This window comes from Narcine bancroftii, chromosome 2, assembly GCF_036971445.1.
Source record: "Narcine bancroftii isolate sNarBan1 chromosome 2, sNarBan1.hap1, whole genome shotgun sequence".
Lineage (NCBI taxonomy): Eukaryota > Metazoa > Chordata > Chondrichthyes > Torpediniformes > Narcinidae > Narcine > Narcine bancroftii.
The window spans coordinates 246,149,668-246,172,366 of record NC_091470.1 but is presented as its reverse complement, the minus strand read 5'-3'; the positions used below and the strand labels follow the sequence as shown (position 1 = coordinate 246,172,366).

The 22,699-nt window shown below is 39.6% G+C and overlaps 1 protein-coding gene across 25 annotated transcripts in view; it reads left to right on the top strand.

Moving 5' to 3' along the window:
• The window catches only part of LOC138755198 (CLIP-associating protein 2-like), a 378,019-nt gene that overhangs the window by 196,938 nt on the left and 158,382 nt on the right, over window positions 1-22,699 (top strand). For all 25 annotated transcript variants that reach the window (XM_069920727.1, XM_069920718.1, XM_069920728.1 and 22 more), the window contains 2 exons: window positions 1,000-1,104; window positions 22,437-22,607. In XM_069920727.1, the coding sequence (XP_069776828.1) occupies window positions 1,000-1,104; window positions 22,437-22,607 (276 nt within the window). The remainder of the gene's footprint in view (window positions 1-999; window positions 1,105-22,436; window positions 22,608-22,699) is intronic.

Below are 22,699 nucleotides of genomic sequence, written 5' to 3'. Positions count from 1 at the left end.
ATGCTTCAGCATTTCAACCCTATGTGACTTACAGGATGGCCAAACACTTTATTCTGGTTTTTGATGTCTCTATTTTCAGTAATATGTTCTCTGAAAATGTCTTTAATCATGTGACATGACATCATTGCTGTCTTTGAAGTTTATCTCTTCCAAAAATTTTACAAGCTAATGCCAACAATCTGCCTGCTGACCACAAGCAAAAGCCTGTTTTGTTTAAACAGATGCTTTCTGAGTTTCTATTCTAACAACATAGGTAAGCAAACAATGAGTCTTTTGTTTCATTGAATGTCCTCCATTTGTCCAAGATATTTCAATGAACAAAGTTTTATTGGGGTTGCTTACCAGACTTTGCGACTCCAAAAATGGCTTCTCTTTGAGTGTAATTTTGTGTGTGTGTGTGTCCTGTGTCCTATCCATAAAATAACTTTACTAAAAATATATATAGAATTTTATATACCTAAAGATTAATATTACAATTCTATTACATTAAAGCACAATTTACAGAGTATAGGATTATAATGAAGGGGAAAATCTGGGGTTCATTCAAGAGCCTGATGGCTGTTAAGAAGAAATTATCTTTCAGCCTATCAATGCATGTTTTCACACTCAAGTCTTCTCCCTTATTTTGATTTAAAAAGTAACTATTTTATTGTCCATTGTATGTATTCTTTGTGTGAATACCAAAATTCATAATAAGTTTATTATTGGCTTGTTGAGCATTGATTGTGATCCCTAGAAATCCAGAATGCCAAAGAAATGACCAAACCTAGAATGAGACTTTTATGCTCTATTATATTTTTGTATTGCATGTGCAAAAAACATTGTTAGTGAATTGCAGGATCATTTACTAAATTTAATCATATTTATTTGATAATATAATTTTTATCTTCAGCACTCCCTTTTTATGTGAATTCCTTGCAATATAAAACCTGTGCATTGAGCAGATCATGAATATTTGCCAATGTCTTTAATTTACTGACATATTTTCTTTCTTTATAGGTCGAATTCGAAACAGACAGCTACTTTTGGGAACTGCCACTGGTGGTGGTGACGCTGCTGATTCCAGAGGCCGTAGTCGTACAAAAGTAGTGTCTCAATCACAACGTATGTGTTTGATTTGTTGCCATGCAGAGTGTTGGGACACAACTAATTTTATAAACTGGGGATATAGTGACCATTGTTATTGCATTTATATACAGGAAGGATGCATTAGTACTGTAGTTGCCATTTTGCAAATGTTTAATGATCCACTAAGTTTTGAACAACTATTCTATGCCTCAGGTTTAACATCTTCTGAAGATAACAAAGGTATCTTGCTATTAATATTTTTGTTTGTGTTTTTTTGCATGTTTGGTGATTTGGAGTTAAACTGGTTGTTCCTTATGAATTTATCTTTAAAGTAGTAGGCAGCCATAAGCAGCAAATTTGATGAATCTATTGCTATTAAACGTTGAAAATTTACACTAAACTTTCTTTCAAGTAGTAAACAGCCATGAACAGCAAAACTGATGAATCTATTGCTGTTAAATATTTAAAATGTGTGCTAAACTTTTATAATGTCAAAAAACAAAAATACATTTGGTTTCTTTCAGACAAGAGCACCATAGGAGTTGGGGGGGGGGGGAACATTTTTTTATCCTTTGAACATTTCATCTTTATCCACAATATTTTCTTTATTTCATTGTCACCTCAAAACACAGCAAAAAAGATGGTGCCCACTGATGAAGTCTGTATGATAAACCAGAAAATAATTTTAATGTAAGGTAGCATTTAAGCAGATCATACTTTTGAACCCATGAATTATTTGTAAGTATATTGTGATTAAATATTACAAGATGATACTTCAGTCTGTGAAGTTACTAAACCAAATCATCAGTTGTCACATTTATCTTAATATTCTGCAATTAATGATTTTCTTTGTCTTACAACCTTAAATAAAATTATTTCTGTTTTCTTCTGAGCACCACAGTGATCATTCCTGCTCTTGACCTCAAAGAAAGCACCTCAAAGTTCTAAGATCTCTGTGGCTTGAGCTTTGCCATTCTCATTGACACTTGCTATCAGCTGTAAATTTATAGAGACCCCTTGAATCCACTAGCAGGGAAGACGACAATAAAACTGCTGGAATTGTTAACAACATTAACATTTCAAAGACCCTTTGTCAGAATTGAAATAAAACAGTTTTAGTGAAGGGTTTTTGACCTGAATTGTTAACTCTTTCTCCAGCCACTTTCAGGCGGCCACAATTCCAGACTGTAAATAGCCTATTGCACTTCTATGCAGCTGTCGGGTGGCTACCTGAAAGTGGAGAACTTAGCCAGGAGGTTTACCTACCTCACCCTTCTCCTGTAAGTAATAATATCCTGCTCCAAGAATCCCCCATTGCACCTGAAAGCAGCTCAGGCAAAGCTGCTAGCAGCGGACAGGCTGTTGACAGTCAGCTGGCGACCTGCTGACACCTACCCTCGCCACTGGTGACACCTACTCTCCTGGCTGCCGACACCTACCCTCCCCGCTGAGGACCGGGGACAGTGTGGGGCAGGAGTCACTGTGCGGACCGGGGCAGTGTGAGAAAGGAGACACTGTGTGTACTGGGCACAGTGTGGGACAGGAGTCCCCACTGCCAACACCTACCCTCCCCGCTGCCTGACAGTCCCCTGGTACGGGACTACGGGGCTGGAGCAGTCGGCGCAAGACATCAAGGGACTGAAGCCCCGCGCCGGCCGCTCCAGCCCCATAGTCCCATGCCGGGGGGCTGTCAGGCAGCGGGGAAGTGAGCTGTCAGGCAGCTGGTAGGCGAGCTGTCAGACTGCTGCCTCTGCCCAGACTCAGGAGCCGGCGTTTGCTCTGCGGCCCCTCTTCCTGCTTCGGACCTTTCAGGTGGCACACGAATGTCCACACGAATGTCCCTTTGTAGACACCCGCAGCCTACTCCGGAGCCGCATTCTCTAGGCATTCCACCTGAACGTGGCCTCTTTCTTCAGATGCGGCTTCACCTGCTGAGAATTTCCAGCATTCTCTGTTTTTATTTCAGATTTCTAGCATCTTTGACTTGATTTTCAATGATGTCAACATGCAAACAATGCAGTCATATTGGAAAACACTGTAAGAGCCATTGGAAAACACTGCAAGAGCAAACCAGGAAATAAAAAGCATAATTTTTAATAAATGTGTTAAATGTTTTATGGGGAGCAGAATGACAATGAGATAATGGTGGAAGTTATAATACCAAAGTAGATTTTTTTTTAAAAATTGCTTAAAAAGGATTTGGAATTTTGAAATATTTTTGAGGTTTGACATTCCATAATTTTAAAATTAATTTGTTGAGGACCAGATAAATAGTTTAGCTCTCATTACAGGTTTCAGTGCAATTATAAACTTAATTGCACTTTGTCACACTGTTCATGGATTAGTTATAAATAAATGACAATAGTGTAACCAATCACAATGAGGTAAATGGGCCACTTCCCTGTCAGTAAAGCCCAGTGAATATACTGGCACATATCTGAAGCCCCTTTTCCACTGGTACCATGTCCCAGGAATTAACGGGGAATTAAATGATTAAGGGTGTAGTGGAAAGGGAAAACAGTCAAAAGATGTCAAATCACACCAAGGATTAATGGCCTTCTCCCCTACTCATATCCACAGCATCAGCTAACGCCAGCATTCTGACAACTTTCATCCATTCCATTTGACAGTAGATTCTCCAATCCCCAGGGATGAGTCGTGTTCAGTGGAAAAGCAATCAGTGTCCCTGGTAAAGGTGGCCCAGTGGAAACAGCACAAAGGGCTTTCTATTCCTGGACACTGCATGGCCAATTAACTGAGATGCCAGTGGAAAAAGGGTTTTTGACACGAAAACTGCAGATGTTGGAATCTTGAGCAAACAATGAGAAGCTGGAGGGATTTACCAGGTGAGGCAGGATTTATGGGGAGGAATAAATGGTCAATCAAGGTTTCAAATCGGGGCCTTTTATTGAGCCCTCTACTGTCAAATGGAATGGATGAAAGTTGTCCATTTTTCTGCTTTTCAAATAGATGTGCTTTCATTAAATTGCCATTGGAGTGGAACAGGCTGATTGGTGAGACAGGCTTAATGCCCTTACTCCTGTCACTGAACCTTTCCAATTGAATCTAAAAACGATACATCAACACATAAAGAAGAAGATCAGGAATTTACTGACAAGAGGTTTTGAATTTTCCTCAGTCCTGCAGAAGCTGGAAATCTAAAATAAAGAGGAAAATGATTAGATATTCAGCACATCAGGGCTACATTAACTTTTCAACTGTGATTTTAAAAAAATGAAATTAAACAGTCATCAAAATAAACCAAATTTTCTTCATTTAGAATGACACAAAATTGTTGCAAGCAATTAATTTTTCTACAAGGTATTAGAGTTGTGGAAAATAGAGTTAAGGAAGTACAATAGTTTAGAAATTGCTTTCCAGGTTTACAAAAATCATCCCGAGAGTATAAAAGTCCTGTAAAAATTAAAATCCCTCCGCCATGCATGTCATTTTGAGCCTGCAAATTCTCAACCATTGCCATAGCCTTATAGATGCAATCAATGCAGTTAGTTATTGAAGAAATGTATCACAGTAGGCCAGCATTTTGTCAGTTACTCAAGTTTTGATTTTTTTTTTTTAAATTTTTTTATTTTTCACACCATAAATCACATTAGCCATGATATACACTATTTCTTTTCACACATATACAGTGACTTTTTCTCCCCCCCCCCCCCCTTTCCTCCCAAACCACCCCCCCACCCCCCCCCTCTCATCCATTTTAGGTATACAATCTAGGTTGCATTAAGCCAGTCAGACAATGTTGTCATTCAACAAAATTACACCAGAAATTCTACTGAGTCCATTCTTTTCTTTCCTTCTCCTTCCATCAACTTAGGTAATGTTTGTCCCCGGTAGGTTTTCGCTATTGTATTTAATGTAAGGCTCCTATACTTGTTCGAATATTTCAATATTATTTCTTAACCAATATGTTATTTTTTCTAATGGAATACATTTATTCATTTAAATTTGGTAGTTTCTTCCTTTTAATTTGGTTATGTATTCCATTAATATTTAAAGACATATAGTTCAGCGTAGCCCTTTTATATTTTGTTTATCTTCTCTTTCCGTTTTTCCATCATTACCTTTCCTCCTTTTCCATTTCTGTTTTCTTATTTTCAACTCTTTATAAGACAACATTCCTACAACATCTAACATTTTCCTTATTCTCCTATTTCTATCTTATTTATCCCCAATCTCCCCTTCACCTCCTGAGTTGTCCTTTATCCCTTGTCGGACAACCACATCTCCCCTCTCCATTTGGATTTGCGAATCTACTCGCAAGCGTCAACTGATTTTGCAGTGACCGCTATTCCCCGCCTCCCCCAGAAAAGATTTCACTTTTCATATGTCACAAAGGTCCCTCTTTTAATTCCCTCCTTATTCTCTCTATTCCATTACCTTCCCTTATTAATTCTTGTCTATACTATCTATATTTTCCTCTAAGTACAGATACATTCATGTATGCTCATTGTCTCTATTCACTCTTATACCTCTTTACCTGCATACATATCAATCGTGATCATTTTTACTCTCATTACCCGTCTTCATCCCTCAGTCTATTTTTGTCTTTACCCACATACATATCAGTCGTGATCATTTTAACTCTCATTACCCGTCTTCCTCCCTCAGTCTATTTTTGTAATTGTTCTGCAAATTTTCGTGCTTCTTCTGGATCCGAGAATAGTCTGTTTTGTTGTCCTGGAATAAATATTTTCAATACCGCTGGATGCTTTAGTATAAATTTATACCCTTTCTTCCATAAAATCGCCTTTGCTGTATTGAACTCTTTTCTCTTCTTTAGGAGTTCAAAACTTATATCTGGATAAATGAAGATTTTTTGCCCTTTATACTCCAGTGGTTTGTTGCCCTCTCTTACTTTTTCCATTGTCTTCTCCAGTACCTTTTCTCTTGTAGTATATCTTAGGAATTTTACTACAATAGATCTTGGTTTTTGTTGTGGTTGTGGTTTAGAGGCCAATACTCTATGTGCCCTTTCTATTTCCATTTCATGCTGTAGTTCTGGACATCCTAGGGTCTTAGGGATCCACTCTTTTATAAACTCCCTCATATTCTTGCCTTCTTCATCTTCCTTAAGGCCCACTATCTTTATGTTATTTCTTCTGTTATGGTTTTCCATTGTATCTATTTTTTGAGCTAGTTGTTCTTGTGTCTCTTTCGTTTTTTTATTAGATTTCTCCAATTTCTTTTTTAAGTCTTCTACCTCCATTTCTGCTGCTACTGCCCGCTCTTCCATCTTGTCCATTTTCTTTCCCATTTCTGTTAAGGTCATCTCCATTTTAATTATTTTCTCCTCTGTGTTGTTTATTCTTTTTCTTAAATCCTTAAATTCCTGTGTTTGCCATTCTTTAAATGACTCCATGTATCCTTTAATAAGAGCAAGTATATCCTTTACCTTGCCTATCTTTTCTTCTTCTATTTCACCATACTCTTCCTCTTCTTCTTCCTCTGGGTTGACCATCTGTTGTTTCTTTGTTGCCCTTTCCTCCTCTTCTATCTTGTTTCTATTGTCTTCTGTGGTCTCTTCTTGCTGCAGGTGTTCTGCAGCTGTCGTTGCCGGCTGTGGAGATCGACTCCCCAGCTGGTCCCCCCTCCTGTCGGTGTGTTTTTTTGCATGCGCGGTTGCGCACTTTTGCTCGGCTCTGCGAGCCATTTTTGTAGTCCATTATTTACCGACCTGAGGGAGCGGGTTTCTCTCTCCGCAGCGGGCCTCTTCAGACAGGTAAGGCCTTCACCTTTTTCCTCCTTTGTCTTCTCTTCCTCTCTTCTTACCGTTGCTTTCGACTTTTCTTTTTTTGTCGCCATCTTCTTTCCACCTTTATACTCACTTTTCTGTAACTTTTATTTCTGTGCCTTTGTGTTTTCTCTTGTTTTTCCCGACTTTTCTGGAGAGGGCTGGAGTTCACCGTCCGGCCACTACTCCATCGCGTGACTCCTCCAAGTTTTGATATTTGATGTATGCATGCTGCACTAACATGGGGAGAGGGGTGCATACGTGCTCTGAGGAAATTAAAGGATTCTGGAGAGGCTAGTAATAAACATCTCCAGTGGGTTTCAATTTTAAGAAGCCCACTGGGGATGCAGGCAGGTGCTCCTGGTAGGTGAATCCTGAGAAAAATGATATGAAATGCTATAATATACAATACAGAATCCTAAGCACATCTAACAGGAATGTCAGTTAAATCTTCTCTGTTTGAATCTGGCTTTTGAATAAAACTACAGTGCAGCAACGAGAATTGAATTGAGACTCTCAAAAATCAGCAGCTGTAGATTGGAGGCGATGAAACTAAGAGTGATTAACAACTTGACCTTCCTGACAATGCAGTTGATTTGAGGTCACAAGATTCACTGAGTTTAAAGAATGTAATTGAAGCATTGGTCCTTAAAATAATATGGTGCTTTTTTTTCTGAAAGCAAATAAAACACATTTTTCAGATTATGCATTTGAAAATCATCACAGAGAGGAATTTTGCACTGTTAACTGAGGGAATTAAAAGTATCAGGTAAACAAAAATCCCATCCAAATCCCAGGAGTGAAAATTTTCAGCTGCCAATTGTTTTGCTGCAGAGAATGGCATTGTTTTTGGAATAATGCAAAAGAATTTCTGTCCCAAATTTGTCTTTCAGAGTATAAAGATCTGTAAGGGAATGAAAGGAAATGTCCCGAGCAAGTCTTGAAACATTGATTTTCATCAGTGTTCACCTTCAGCAGTAGCACAGCCTTCTGGCACTTTCTCCAAATATTTCATTCGTGAACAAAAATAAACCAAAGGATTCCTCAACTGCCATGCGACCCACATTTTTAAAATGTGTGTCTGGATTGCAGGATTTTTCCTACTTTATCCTTCCTCCCTTCCTTGCAAAATACCAGTTTATCGTGTTCAGTATTTTGCAATTTAAATCAATGAGTCTGTAATTTATCTGTTTTTTTTTTAACTGTGTGGTATGCTTATCCATTAATTCATGGGCTAAAAAGAACACACTGCTCATTGTTGTACCACTTTGAGATGCCAGTCTCTAAGGATTGAGAAACATAATATAACTCCCATGCTCTGTGTTGATTTTAGCTTCTTTACTGAGGAATGATATGAGGGTGATTGGGGTAGACAGTGGGAGAAATTAAGCAGATCTCATGTGGAAGGGAGAATCAAAACTTGACCCTTTTGATCCAACTGTAGAGGTTTGGTAAAATACTCTGGAAAATAGAAGCCAGAGGTTACAAATAAGAATCCATAAAAGTGCATGGGGAAAAAAAAGAAAGCCAGGAGGATTTTTTTTTGCTGGATGTTTTGAACATGTTGCAATTTCTTTTATTTGCTTTTATCACTGTACTCCTCTCACCAATCTGTGTCTGCTCCATTCGCCATTTCATTTATAATGTCAGTTACATACAAATGTATGCACTATCATTTTGAGATAACAGCTATATTTTCACCTATTCATGCCATTGCGCATTAAATTTGCAATCCAGATGCATGTTTGGAAAGATGTGTTGTAACAGAGTTCAGTTTTGGGCAGTTATTCAAATGAATCATCACATTTCTGATCAAATTTACAGCTGTTCCTTTTTTACTACCAAAAAATCTATTCAAACCAGGAAAATATTTATAAAAGTTCATGTTCTTGAGTTACATGCTGCATACCCTGCACCTGAAAATAGCTTGAATATGTTTTCAAATGTTGGATACATTTGCAATTCACATTTTTCAGTTATCTTCAAATTCTTTTACTCAGTGCTGCGCTGTATGTTTCTTGAATTCAGAATAAAATCTGGATTCATTGCTTGCTGCTTCTGAGCTGACTACTACTTTACTTTTTAAATTTTATTTATTTATATTTTAAGCTCATTCCCTTCAGAGTTTGCTTGTATCGAGTGTTACAACCTTTAATTTGCGTAGAAAGCACCTAAAACACCTGGTATTGTTGTGGTGAGGGAAAAGCAGAATGTCAGTATTCTGATGCTAATTTGTTCATTTCTGCTGCATTTTTTTGTTCTAAGTTTGCAATTTGGTGAACATTTCTTATTCAACAGTACACTTAATCAACTATATTTAATTTTATTTCATTTGCATGAAGATTAACTTGTGCTTTATTGCTAATACTTCATTCATAGAGTTTTACCAGGTGTTAGTTTGAAATAGATGGTACTTACTGCAAAAGCCTGTTCCAAACTTTACAAAAACTGATTTGCTATTCAACCAGTACCATATCATTGGAAATTTTTTCTCTTTATTTATATATCAATTATAGGCTTTGCATCATTACATTAACAGTTACTGTGCTTGTAATTTTTAGTATGTTGGGACCATATTTTATTTTATTATCTCAAGTTGTTTATTTCTTTCCATTCTGACTCTTTCTGAAACCTACAGAGGAAAACAATCTGGAAATTTTCATAGTTACAACTAAGCCTAATATACATTCTGGTTGAGACACCATCTGTCTCCTTTGATAATTGAGTGTGCAATCTAAACAATTTACCTTGAGTTGAACTGAATGTCCAAGAGCTGACCAAACACGTTCTAAGTGAAATGTGAGGCAATGCTGAGGCTAAGATTGTGAAGTAAATGTTTAAACTGATGTTCAAGCTGTCATTTTATTGATGTTCTTAAAATAGTTGTTTTCATTCCACAAGACAAATGCATGGCTGAAGGAATGGTGCAAAGGGATGGACTTTAGGTTCCAGGATCAAAGGGACAATTTTTTGGGAAGATGGAACTGTACAAGAAGAACAGCCTTTATCTGAACTAGCACAGGACCAACATCCTCGCAGGGAGGTTTGCTGGTGCTCCGATAGAAGGTTTACATTGATTTGATAGAGAAATGGAGCTCAAGTGTAGATGTACATTTATTAGAAAAGAAAAAGATAAGCCTAGTCAGCAAAGATCTATGGGTATAGAAAGCAAATGTGTATCTATTTTAACACAAGTAGTCAAACAAATAAGACAGACAAAATCAAAGCTTTAATTAACAGATGAGGCTGACATTATTGCTATATTTCCCATTTATATAATAATTTGAATTTCTGTTTTTCCTTCCAAAATAGAAGACCTCTCATTTACCAACATTGTACTTCACCTGCCAGATCTTTGCTCACTCAATCAATCTTTCTATATTTATTTGCAGACCTTTCACATTCTCGGCCAATTTGCTTTTACTCTCTCTCTTTAGTATCATCTGCAAACTTTGAATATGTTCTCTTTCACTGATTGCCAAACAGAGAAGCATCTATTTATCCCAGCTCTCTGCCTTCTATTGGTTAACCAATCCTCCACCCATGGTAACACATTACCACCATCCTCTTATTGATAAATCTTTAATATGGCATCTTAATGAATGCCTTCTGGAAATCCAAATACACAACATTCACCTATTTCCTCCCTAACCATTGCACTATTATCTCCTCAAAGAGCTCTTGTAAATTTGTCAATCAGGGCCTGTTCATAGTGAGTCCATGCTGTGTCTGCATGATGGAAACATTTCTATCCAGATGTCTCATTATTTCTTCTTTAAAGACAGCTTCATGCATTTTCCCAATCATAGAAGTTCAACCTAACTGGCCTATGATTGCCTGTCCTTTGATTTTATCCTTTTTTTAAACAGTGGCGTGACATTTGCTGTCTTCTAATCCACCATGATCAGCCCAGAATCCAGAGACTTTTGGTAAATTATCACAACTGCTTGAGCCTAACACCTGCCAATTCTTTCAATGTCTTGGGATACATTACATCATGACCAGGGAACTTCTCTACCTTTAGACCTTTTTGTTTTTTCAGCTCTACCTCTTTAATGATAATGATTGTATTAAAGCTCCTTACTTCCCATCACATCCTGAACACCATTTTTTGGCATATTAGAGCTATCTTGCACCATGACAACTGACACAAAATCATTCAAATCCTCAGTCATTTTCACATTACCCAACATTAATTTCCCTGTCTCATCTTCCAACTTTCCTTTTAGCCACCCTTTTCTTCTTTATATAATTATAAAAACTTGTAATATTTTGTGCTAGTTTACTTTCATAATCTATCTTCCCTTTATTATTTGCTGAGTGATTCTTTGTTTCTTTTAAAAAAAATTTCCTTTCTCTACTTTCCCACTAATCAAGCCACTTGAATGCATGAGATTTTACTTTGATACCTCGTTCATCTCTTTAGTATCCAGGGCTGGATCTCCAAACCCTTGCTGTCCTTAACCAGAGCATATTTTGTTGAGCACCATGAAAAATCTATTTGAGAGTCCTTCGTTGTTGCTCAGCTGCCCCAACTGTTAGGTCTGCTTTGTTCATGAATGAGTGAGACAAACACCAGGCTGAGTCGAAATCAGGGTTCTTTGTTCTTTATTACCGGATTGTAACACTTGCGACCAACCAGGTTAGTCGGAGAATGCATTCTGCCGTTATCAGCAAAATGGTGATTTTTGATACCCTTGGATACATGCTTAGAACATCATCATATCATTACTTGTCCAATGACTAAAACTGTTGCTATCCTTTTCCTGCTAGCTTCCTGCCTCTCAATCCATCAATGTCTCTCTTATCTTGTAAGTACAAGGATGCATTCTGTTACTCCTTAGTACTGGGTGACTCCTTCTCCGGTCCCATCTCATGATGTTTTACCTAACAGGAGTACAAGGACACCTCCCCTTCTTGTTACTGCCCTGTACAGGGTAACTCCCTACACATTCCCATCTCATGATGTTTTACCTTACAATCCCTCCTTTGTCCTCTTTAGAGGACAATCTCGCCCTGACTATGCTACCACCGCGTTACATTAGTTCGCCTATTATTGCCAAGCTCTATACGGGTTCTGTTCACAGGGCAGTTCGGCTGGTGGGCGAGGGCTCCCCCAACCCTCCTTTGCGTACACCCCCCATCCGTCACCCCGATCCCATTGCCCGTTTACAAGTTTCATCCCATTTGCCCCCAAGCAAAAAACTAGCTAACCCCCCGTACATTAGTAAATTCCCAAGTTAACATATGGTCTACAATCTAATTCATAATACTTGTTCTACAATCTGATTAATAATGTTTGTGTTACAATCAATGTTATAATATTTGTTCTACAATCAAGGTTATAATATTTAGGTTACAAGCAAGGTTAAAATTATATGTGTAACAATCTAATTCACAATCCCTCCTTTCCATCACATTCCCCATCAGACTCCAGATCGATCTCAGCAACTTTCTCCGCCTCCTGTAATGTGAGATAGTCTTGCTCCACAGCCTGCACAGCTTGATATTTCGGAGGCAGTTCATCACGGTCAGCAAAGGCTTTCTCTATGGTCCTCGTGACCAGCGTTCGAATGCATGGAATACAACAACAGCCACAAGTGATAAAAATTGATACAGAAATGAACAAACCCAGCAAAAGTTGTCCTAACAATGTGCTCCATCTCCCAAACACTCCCTGTAATCAGGATAAAACAGGATTGGAGACTCCAGACTGGGCTTTTAATTCTTTCGCCAATGCCCTAAGTTTCGTTAACCCCTTAGTGAGTGATCCATCTGGCCCTGTGTTATTAGAGATAGAAGTGCAGCATAGATCTCCAAACATAGCACACACTCCACCTTTCTCTGCCAGGACCATATCAATCGCTATCCTATTCTGAAGTGTCATAAGGGAAGTTTCTGACAGTTGTTGATGTATTGCCTCAACAACGTCCCTGGTCAAATTTGCAAGGCGCTGGACATTATAGTGAATAAGGTTGATCCTATTAACATTCTTATTTACAGTGATGGGAAAAATTGCACTAAAAACAGGAAAACTTTCAAACCCAGCTGCAATCTCATCGGCTAATTTAAATTCGTCCGGAATATTCCGGGCTTGGCCAATGGCATCAATCCATACCCCATCAGGGTTCCTTCCTCCCGGCCCCAAGAGTCCAACACTCCTCCTTTTTCTCCACAGCCAACTCTCTGTGTGGCGCAATTCTAGGGAATCCTCGTCTCCCTCCTGCCTTTTGACAATCAGCACTGGCGCATTAAGGGTTACTAGAGCACACCGACCATCCCAGTTAGCGGGGAGCCAGTTGTACAGCACTCTTCCTCCACAAAACTCATCTGTGTAGTCATTCAATCTGCTACAAGTCTCCTTAGTTTCAGATTCATTTTTTTTGTTATGGGACCTCAAAATCATCCCCTGTATATGTTCATGATAACCAGTAACCTGTTTGGCTGCCCTGTCAGGCACCCATGTGGCGTTTTCCCTGCTAATAGTAGGTCGTCTACATACTGAATCAGTGTAACATCTTCCGGGAGCTTTAATTTCATTAGGATTTCGCTAAGGGCCTGATTGAACAGTCCTGGACTGTCCTTATAACCCTGAGGTAATCTAGTGTATGTGTACCGATGTGCTTGGTAAGTGAAAGTGAACCAGTCTTGGCATTCCTCAGCTAATTTCAAGCAGAAGAATGCGTTTGCCAGATCAATGACAGTATAGTATTCGTGCTCCGGACTCAGAGCCCTAAGTGCTACATATGGGTCTGGGACTGGTCTCCCGATAGTCTTGGTAGCCAAGTTAATCTCCCGGAGGTCGTGTACCATCCTCCAGTCTTTTCTACCCTGTTTGGGAACAGGCATGATGGGCGTGTTCCACATACTGTCAGGTGCCGCCCTTAAAACCCCTGACTCCATTAACCCTTCTATCGTTCCTTTAATACCCTCCTCCTGACTGGGCGACAAGCGGTATTGTTTTCTCCATATTGGTTTCTGCCCGGGGTTGGCCAATTCTAGAAATACCTCTCCTTTTATTACTCCCACATCATAGGGCCCCGTTGTCCATATATGTGGACTCAGATTAGAAAGATATTTGTCTGAGTCTCTGTGATCAATATTTTCTCCTTCTATGGCTCGGTCTCTTTCTACTTTCTCATTCACTACCTGGTCCCATGCTTCAATATTCAGTCTGACAAATTTTCCTCCCTCCGAGGTGGAATATCCCGGGATTTCTGTCTGCCTGTATTCACACCCTATCGCTTCCTTTACCATCGGACCCAGCTGTCGAGCGTGATGATCTTTGGCAATACCCAAGGTCACATGAGGCACACTTTCTACTCCTAAGCAGAACCACTCCATTTGTTCTTCTGTCATGACAACCATAGCAGCTATTCCCTCCTTACCTACAAAGATAAATGGACAATGTATCGTTTCTGTCTTCCCTTCTTTTAGAGAGTCCCACCTCTCCTCATATTCCTGGTCCGGGTGGATGGTGTAGTTTAATGTAACATGCATAGGATCTAGTGGATAATGGTAATCCCCATACCGAGGAATACTGGCCCTCCACTCAAAAAACTGTTTAATCAGCCCTGGGCCTGGTTCATCATACAGTAGCCGACTCCAGAAAATACTAACCTCCACAGAGTCTTCTGCAGCGTTAGATGGGGTCATTACTATAAACTGTCCTCCCCTTCTTATTGTATCCCCTGGGTATGTTAACCGAAGGCCCTTCTCAGAACATTGTATGGTTATTCCTAGTTTGGTAAGAATGTCCCTTGCTAATAAATTAATGGGGCAACTTGGCACAACCAGGACAGGCGTTTTAACCCTTTGTCGTCCAAATGTCATGTCGATGTTATCTGTATAGGGCTGTGTTTCCCTTATCCCGGAGAATCCTATTGTAGATAATGTTTTGCCCGAAAATGTGCTCCCTGGGGGTTTTTTAATCACTGTCGTAACTGCTGCCCCTGTGTCAACCATAAATTCAATTTTTTCTCCATTTACCGTCCCCCAAATTTTTGGTGGCTCCCAGGGAGGCGTGATTTTTGATTCTCCAGGGCACCTTCAATAATCAAATTCAGCACCTTCCTCAATATAGTCATTACACTGAGGTGCCTGGACTTGTTGATCACTCTGCCACCCCCCGATTCTCTGGGGCCCATCAATGTGTCCACCCCTACCCCTTGCTCTCCCAGCCTCCGGACAGTTCCGCTGGTAGTGTCCAGGATTTTGGCAGTACCAGCATACTGCATGTTCCCCTCTATACATTGTACCTAGCTGTCTTTCCCAACCATTTCTTACTTGGGGTCCCGGATTTATCACTGGCCCCATGACCTGTGGGACTATCTGTTGGGCCGCTAATTTAACCCCTATATGTTCTATGGCTCTCACCAATTTATCGGTTGTCTTGTCCACCTCCTTCTGGGACGCACTTTCTGACTTAGCATGCTCTGATTGACGATGTCGTTTGATTGCATGTGTCAGGTGTCTTTTCCACAAATCCTCTGACATTGTCTCTACTCCCACAATGTCCCTTAATTTTGCTTGAACCGTAGCAGGTAGTCCGTTTATTATCCCATTACGAAAGTGAGCCCTTCCTAAGGGGCTGTGGTCAGGTCTTTCTCCAGTCCCTGTTTCCCATAAGTCCCATGCTCGAGTGAAATACTCGTGTGCAGTCTCTCCTTCCTTTAGTTGAAGGGTTACCAAGGCATCCAAACTATAGGGTGTAGGAAATGTTTCTCTAAGTGCTTCCCAAAATTTATTCCGAAGTGGGTTAAATTCTATTTCATCCCCCAATTTACTGCTTCTTACAATTCTCTCTATTTGCTTCAGGGCCCCTTCTGCCTTTAATTTTATCATGATAGTTCTGACATCTGTGAGTGCTAATTGTTCTTGGCAGGTTTCTCGCTCAAAACAAGAAATCCATGGACTAGCCCCATTACTCAACGGAGGTAGTTTTTTCATTAAACTCTCTAAGTCCATTCGTGACCAGGGTAAATATTTTTGAGTTCCCCGTCCCGTGATCAGTAATGGGCATTGATATCTCAATTTTGGGGATTTCTGCTCCTTCTTTACTCTTGGCATGCATTTATTTATCCCACCTTGTTCTGACTCTTCTTCGTCACTGTCACTGTCCCTATCAGCTTCCAATGTCTCAGGGTCAAAGGTATATTGGTCACGTTCATCTCTAAGATAATCTTTTCGGCCATAGTTTAGTTGTTTCACATCTTTCTCTTTTGTTCTAACTATGTCCAGGTAGGCATGTCTATTTTTCTCCCTCCCGAGTCTTTTCCTTTTACTTTCCTCCCATGGTGGATCGTATCTCGTTTCCTCATCTGTACTACACTTTTCGTCCTTTACTCCTATTACCATTCCTTCAGCTTTAATTTCTCCTGACAGTGTTGTAGTTATCTTTTCCACTTCCTTCAATACACCTACCATTAAATCTTTTTGATCCTCACTGATCTGCCCCAGCACATTAATATCTCTGTTTAAGTTTTTAATGTTATCCTGAACCTTTTTCATGTTCCATTTCTGTATCTCTAACTCCTTTTCTATTTTCTTGGACTCCAGAGGGGTCTCTACATCTATTACTCCCCCTTCTATTTTTATTAAAGGGGCCTGTACCTCGTCTGATGTGTCCCTATTCCCGTGGTTCTTGTCACACCCCAGTGTCTCAATATCTGGATATAAGGGACCTGACTCCAGTATCCCATCTGGGGTGCCAGAGAGAGAGAGAGAGAGCATAGCGAGAGAAAGAGATAGAGAGGCAGATACACAGAGCACAAGAGATAGAGAGAGAAAATGCCTTGCACTGGCCCCACTGGGAGAAAAGTCTTCAGATTAACACTTTCGTTTCAAAGGTTTTAAAAGGTTCTCATCCTGTGATCACTGGTCTGGATCAGATTGGGTCTCCCACCACTGGGAACTATCACTCCTTCCTTCCCTCCCACCTAGAGTGAGCTACACGTCAGCCCACAATGTCTGCCCTGATCCCGCAATGGTGGGGGTGCGGGAAAGAGGGAGGGAGAGAGGATAAAACAGGATCCCATTTGATGCGGAGCTGGAATTGTGGGCACAAAATTAAAACCAAATTGTATTTCTCTGCCCTGCCCAACCTGGGGATTTCAGGGCAGCACCGCCACAGATTGGGATTGGGAGGGGGAGTGGGTGAGAGAGGAGGGGGGGGAGAAGAGAGAGAGGGGGAGAGAAGAGAGAGAGGGGGAGAGAAGAGAGAGGGGGGAGGGTGAAAGGAGGGAGGGAGAGAGCAAACCCGGACACTTCGTGGCTGGAAACTGGAAACAGGCACTTTTCCTTTCCCTTCTGTGTTTTGTTTCTTCCAGCTTATCTAAGACACTACGCTTTAAAATTTTGTTTCCCTCACCTGTCAGGAACATCTCAGTGCCCCCGGGTAACCAACCCCTCTTCCTCCAGCGGTCTACACATTTTCGGAGCATTTTTTGTTTTTCCAATGCCGCATTACTGGTATTTCGCTCCTCTAATTCCTGATTAATTTCCTTAATAACTTGGTCAAAAGTCTTAGCAGGCAACTGTACAGCCATAGCTGCGGGACCGCTTTCTAATGCCTGTTTTAATTTAGGTTTTTGTCCGTTTAGGGGATCTATGTCAACGAAAATTGCTTTTAAAAATGTCTCCTTGCAAGCTGGATGACTAATATCTTTTAAAGGAACAGTCTAAGTCTTGTCCTCCAATTGACTTCAGACTGTCCTGTATACTCTGATTGCTCGTTTTCCACTCTCTGTTTTCCCAAAGGGGTCTGAAAGTTAAATTACAACTAGAAAACCAAATATTTGGGCTATACTTTTGTCCTGTTTCCCTGTACCAATCTATGAATTTACGTAACTTTATCTCCTTGGTGATGTTGGGAATACCCTCATTTAACTTATCAAAAGTATTTCGAATAAACTGGGTGTCTCTTAGGAGTTTGTCAACTTTTTCATTAATATCTCCTACCTGATCCGGACACAGCTGTCGCAGCCTTCTGTCGTCGTTCTTGTTCACCAGGCAGGCGTCCCTGAGTACTTTTTTTGTTGTCTCAAGGTCTCTAGTGTCTGCTGTGGTATTCCACCACGGCGAATTGGGGAAATAAATTCTTAACTTCTCAAGTGTACAGACATTATCATACCTACCGGACATTTATAAGTCAGTCTCTCAGATACAATTGAGGCCAATAAGCCTGAACCTTTGTTTTCTTTCAAAGCCCAACCTTCACGTGGGAGATTTCTCCTCTTAATAACCAGTTTAGGGCAGAAAACTCAGGTCCTCAATTGTTTATAGACCACCTTCTCACTCTATTGGACTTTGCAACGACACAATAAAGACTTTTAAACTCTAGTAGTTTCTTGCGAAGCACTTAATAAATGTCATTCAAACACCTTAAGGACTTTTATCTTGTCTGTAATCACTTACGTGTTACAATCCTGGCATGCGACCTTCAATTGTGGTCGTCTAATTTGTCCGATCTCCAGTTCTTACTGACAATCATAAAGATTTTTAAAAAAAAGAGAATTTTGTTAAAACAGGCTTCTCTGGACCTTTTTATCAGCCGGCTGAGATGATTGTCAGAAAAAACAGAAACCGTCGTCCAGTGTTCACTCACCCATCACGTCGGGGTCACCAAATTGTTAGGTCTGCTTTGTTCATGAATGAGTGAGACAAACACCAGGCTGAGTCGAAATCAGGGTTCTTTGTTCTTTATTACCGGATTGTAACACTTGCGACCAACCAGGTTAGTCGGAGAATGCATTCTGCCGTTATCAGCAAAATGGTGATTTTTTATACCCTTGGATACATGCTTAGAACATCATCATATCATTACTTGTCCAATGACTAAAACTGTTGCTATCCTTTCCCTGCTAGCTTCCTGCCTCTCAATCCATCAATGTCTCTCTTATCTTGTAAGTACAAGGATGCATTCTGTTACTCCTTAGTACTGGGTGACTCCTTCTCCGGTCCCATCTCATGATGTTTTACCTAACAGGAGTACAAGGACACCTCCCCTTCTTGTTACTGCCCAGTACAGGGTAACTCCCTACACATTCCCATCTCATGATGTTTTACCTTACACAACATATGGCCTGCATTCCAAGTTTACACTGGTGAACCCCTCCCTCAACCCGTTGTAGTCTCCCTTATTTAGGCATCATATACTGCTTTTAATTGAACTATTGCACCCTCCATTTGTATGAGAAATTCAATCATATTGTGATCACTCTTTCCAAGAGGATTGCTAACTACAAGGTAATTAAATTTTCATGTTTCATTGCATAGGACCATCTCTAAGGTAGTTAGTTATCCTGTAGGTTTGTTCCTTGGTAGGTTACCACAGATAGATTCTATGAAGTCCTTTTCAAGACTGCCCATTCTATGTGCAGGTTAAATCCGCACCCCCCCCCCCCCAACCCCGTTCCCACCCATGACAGCTGCTATTCCATTCTTACACACATCATTTATTTTGCCTGTACCACTGTAATTTTATTATCTGGTGGCCTTTAGACAACTACCACCAATGATATTTCTTTCCCATTATAATTACTAATCTCTTCCCAGATGGTTTCAACATTTTGCTACTTGCATTGGCTCTCACTCTTGCCCTCATCTCCTCTTTAATTAAGAATGCTAACCATCTCCCTTACCTCCATGCCATCCTTCCATATTACCCATATTATTGTACATTTAATTCTCAATCATAACCCTGGAACCATGCTCATGCAATAACATCATGTACATTTGTACAGATTTGTACCACAAGATCACTGACCTTGTTTTGAAAACTATGGACATTCAGAAAAAGTGTACTTGCACACATGAGCCTTTTAGAATCTCTCAATCTTTGTGTCTTTTGCATTTGACCTTTCTGTACTCTGCTCTTACTTTTTTTTCTAATTTATGCTTTGGTCTCTTCATTGTTTCTCTTTGTTTATCTGCATGGATTCCCATTCCCTTTCCATATTAGTTTAAGCCCTCCCCAACAGCACGAGGAACCTTCCATTTGGACATTGATTCCAATCTTACCCGGGTGCAGACGATCCGGTTTGTACAGCTCTCACCTATCCTAGAATTGGTTCCAGTGCTCCAGGAATTTGAAACCCTCCCTCCTGCACCATTGCTAAAGCCATGTATATCATCAGAACATAAGACACTGGAGCAGTAGGCCATTTGGCTTATTGAGTCTGCCCCACCATTCCATTGTGAGCTGATCCATTCTCCCACTCAGCCACACTTCCCTGCCTTATTCCCCTATCTCTTCAGATATGTTCCTATATCAATCCCTGCTTTAAATACACTTAATGATGGCCTTCACAGCTGTGCGTGGTAGAAAATTCATCTTAATTATTCTGCTGTTCCTACTCTGTGTAGCATGTAGCATAAGTGGTAATCCTGAAATTACTACTTTGAAGTTCCCACTTTTTAATTTTTTTCTGAGCTCTGTCAATTTGACCCATCCCACCTTTTTGCTGTATTGTTGGTACATTCATGCACCACGGCCACTTGCCGTTCACCCTCCCCTTTCAGACTGCCTTGCAGTCATTTCAAGACATAGGTTGAGCTTTGGAGCTCCAAGATGTTAGTTGGATATTTAATCCAAGAGCGGGGTTGAGGGGTGTATTGATAATCTATAATGTATGAAACATTCGTCAGACCTCAACTGGAGTGCTGTCTGCTGTCCTGATCATAACGCTGTAGTAGAGATGCAATGGCTGGAATAGATGCAAAATAGATTTATCAGGGTATTGATTGGAATAGAGCATTTTAGATACAAGAGAGAAAGGAGTGGCAAGGTCTGCTTTTCTTCGGGTGAAGGAAGTGGAGACAGGATTTAAGAACAGGGTATTTAAAATTATGTCAGATAAATACACGGCAGATTGCAGGAATCCTTTCTCCTTATCAGAGATGAGTAAAGCTAGAGGACTCTGATTTTGGCTAAGAGCTCGAGAAGGGATCTGGGGGAAGGATAAACCTTCTTCACCCAGAGAGTGGCGAGAAGACGAGCACTTAAATCATCCTAGTTGTTGCAGACAATGTGCCAAATGCTGGAAGATGGCATCAATATGAATTTGATGTCCACTCACTGGTATGGATGTGATGAGCTGAATGTCCTGTTTCCATGCTATATTACTTTATGGTCCTGATGTACTAAAATACATCATCCTAAAATTCATATTGCTCAGTATTCATTGCTTTTTAGGATCTTGGATAATGTATCATGTTAGGTTTCTATCAATATGCATGTTCATAAATAATTGCAAGTCATGATGCACTTCTACAAGGAATGAGAGGAAATCTCTTCATCTGTTGTCTATTAATTACAGTTGTATCATGTGTTGTGATACTTGGGTGCAACTGTCACAAACAATATTGTTACTTCTTTAGCACACCTTATTTGTCACAATTTGTGAATACCAAAACTTTCTTTCATTTGCCATTCATTTAAATCTACTTTATTCCACGTTTCCATTGAGTTCCAAAAAAAAACAAAATTATATTTTTTTAAAATCGTAATCATGCCTTTATACTTGTTCAGGATCACAGTCAGCCAACCCAAATTGTGGTAAGATTCTCTAGATTTTAGATGTATTGTCTGTGATATGCGTGTCATTTTCATGCATTCCTGCAGTTAGAAATGTGTGTGGATGTATGTGCGCTTCTCCACATCAAATAAGAAATAAAACTCCAAATCCTATAAATACAATGCATGGAATGAGTTATAGGTACTGTATGCCAACATATTTCAGGGTAGGGTAAGAAAGCAAATGTAAGAAACAATTTCTATGCTTTGCAAAATTGAAAAATTACAAATTTTTAATGGAACAGAATGTAAGAAAATTGATGTGATGCAGCTTATTAAAAATAAGTAAAAGATTAAAAATAAAAAAGAAACACAAATTGAATAAAACCAGTTAAATTACAGAAGTATACTTTTTTCACCCTTTCAATGAAGGACATTGATACATGCAATTTTTTTCAACTTAATACCCCACATTTTGTATTTGATACAGTTCAGAAATCCTCTTGAAAGCCATAAATTAAAATTTTCAACTATTTTTGCTGATGTAACTTACTTCAGACATGTTTTGATGCTAATTTAAATTGAATCAAGATCAAAATGTTGTTAAATTTGAAGCCTAATAAACCAAATATTTAATTTCTATTATTAATTTACCTTATGTAACACAAACTGTGTATCTTTTCTTTCCCTTAGTATTTATATGTTAAAGTCTGCTCATTTTGAAAATTTCAATTATGCTGCTTGTTGTTTGCAACATCTCAAAATAATTTTGCAAAATTGGTATTTATTTTAAACATGGCTTTGACTCATAAGCTGCAAAAAAAATTTAGTACTTTTATGAAGTAACCAGTTCTGATACTTTTGAATTATACAAAAGTGCTAAGACTACACATTAATGATACATGCACAACCAGGTTTAGCATTCCATTAAACTTTGGGCCATTTGTCATATATACATATATGCAGTAACAATTAAACAACAATTGTATTCAAATGCTCATACTAATTTATCTCAACCACATAAACATGAGTTGTTCTGGTCACTTGTCCTATTGTATATAAGCAGATAATCAGGATGCTTTCTGCATGTTTTTATTTCAGCTGCTAGTCGTTCTGGTTCTCCAGGAAGAGTATTAAGTAGCACAGCACTTTCAACTGTGAACATTGGAGCTCCGCGGGTCATTCCTACTGGAGCTGCAGGGCAGAAGCGTAGTAAGATACCACGTAGTCAAGGATGCAGCAGAGAAGCAAGCCCTTCTCGATTGTCTTTGGGTAAGAAATATTGCTTCTTGTGCCATTTATTCAATTCTGCTGTATCAGTGTTTGTATCAACCAAGTTATTTCCTATTACATGCTGGTTTTCA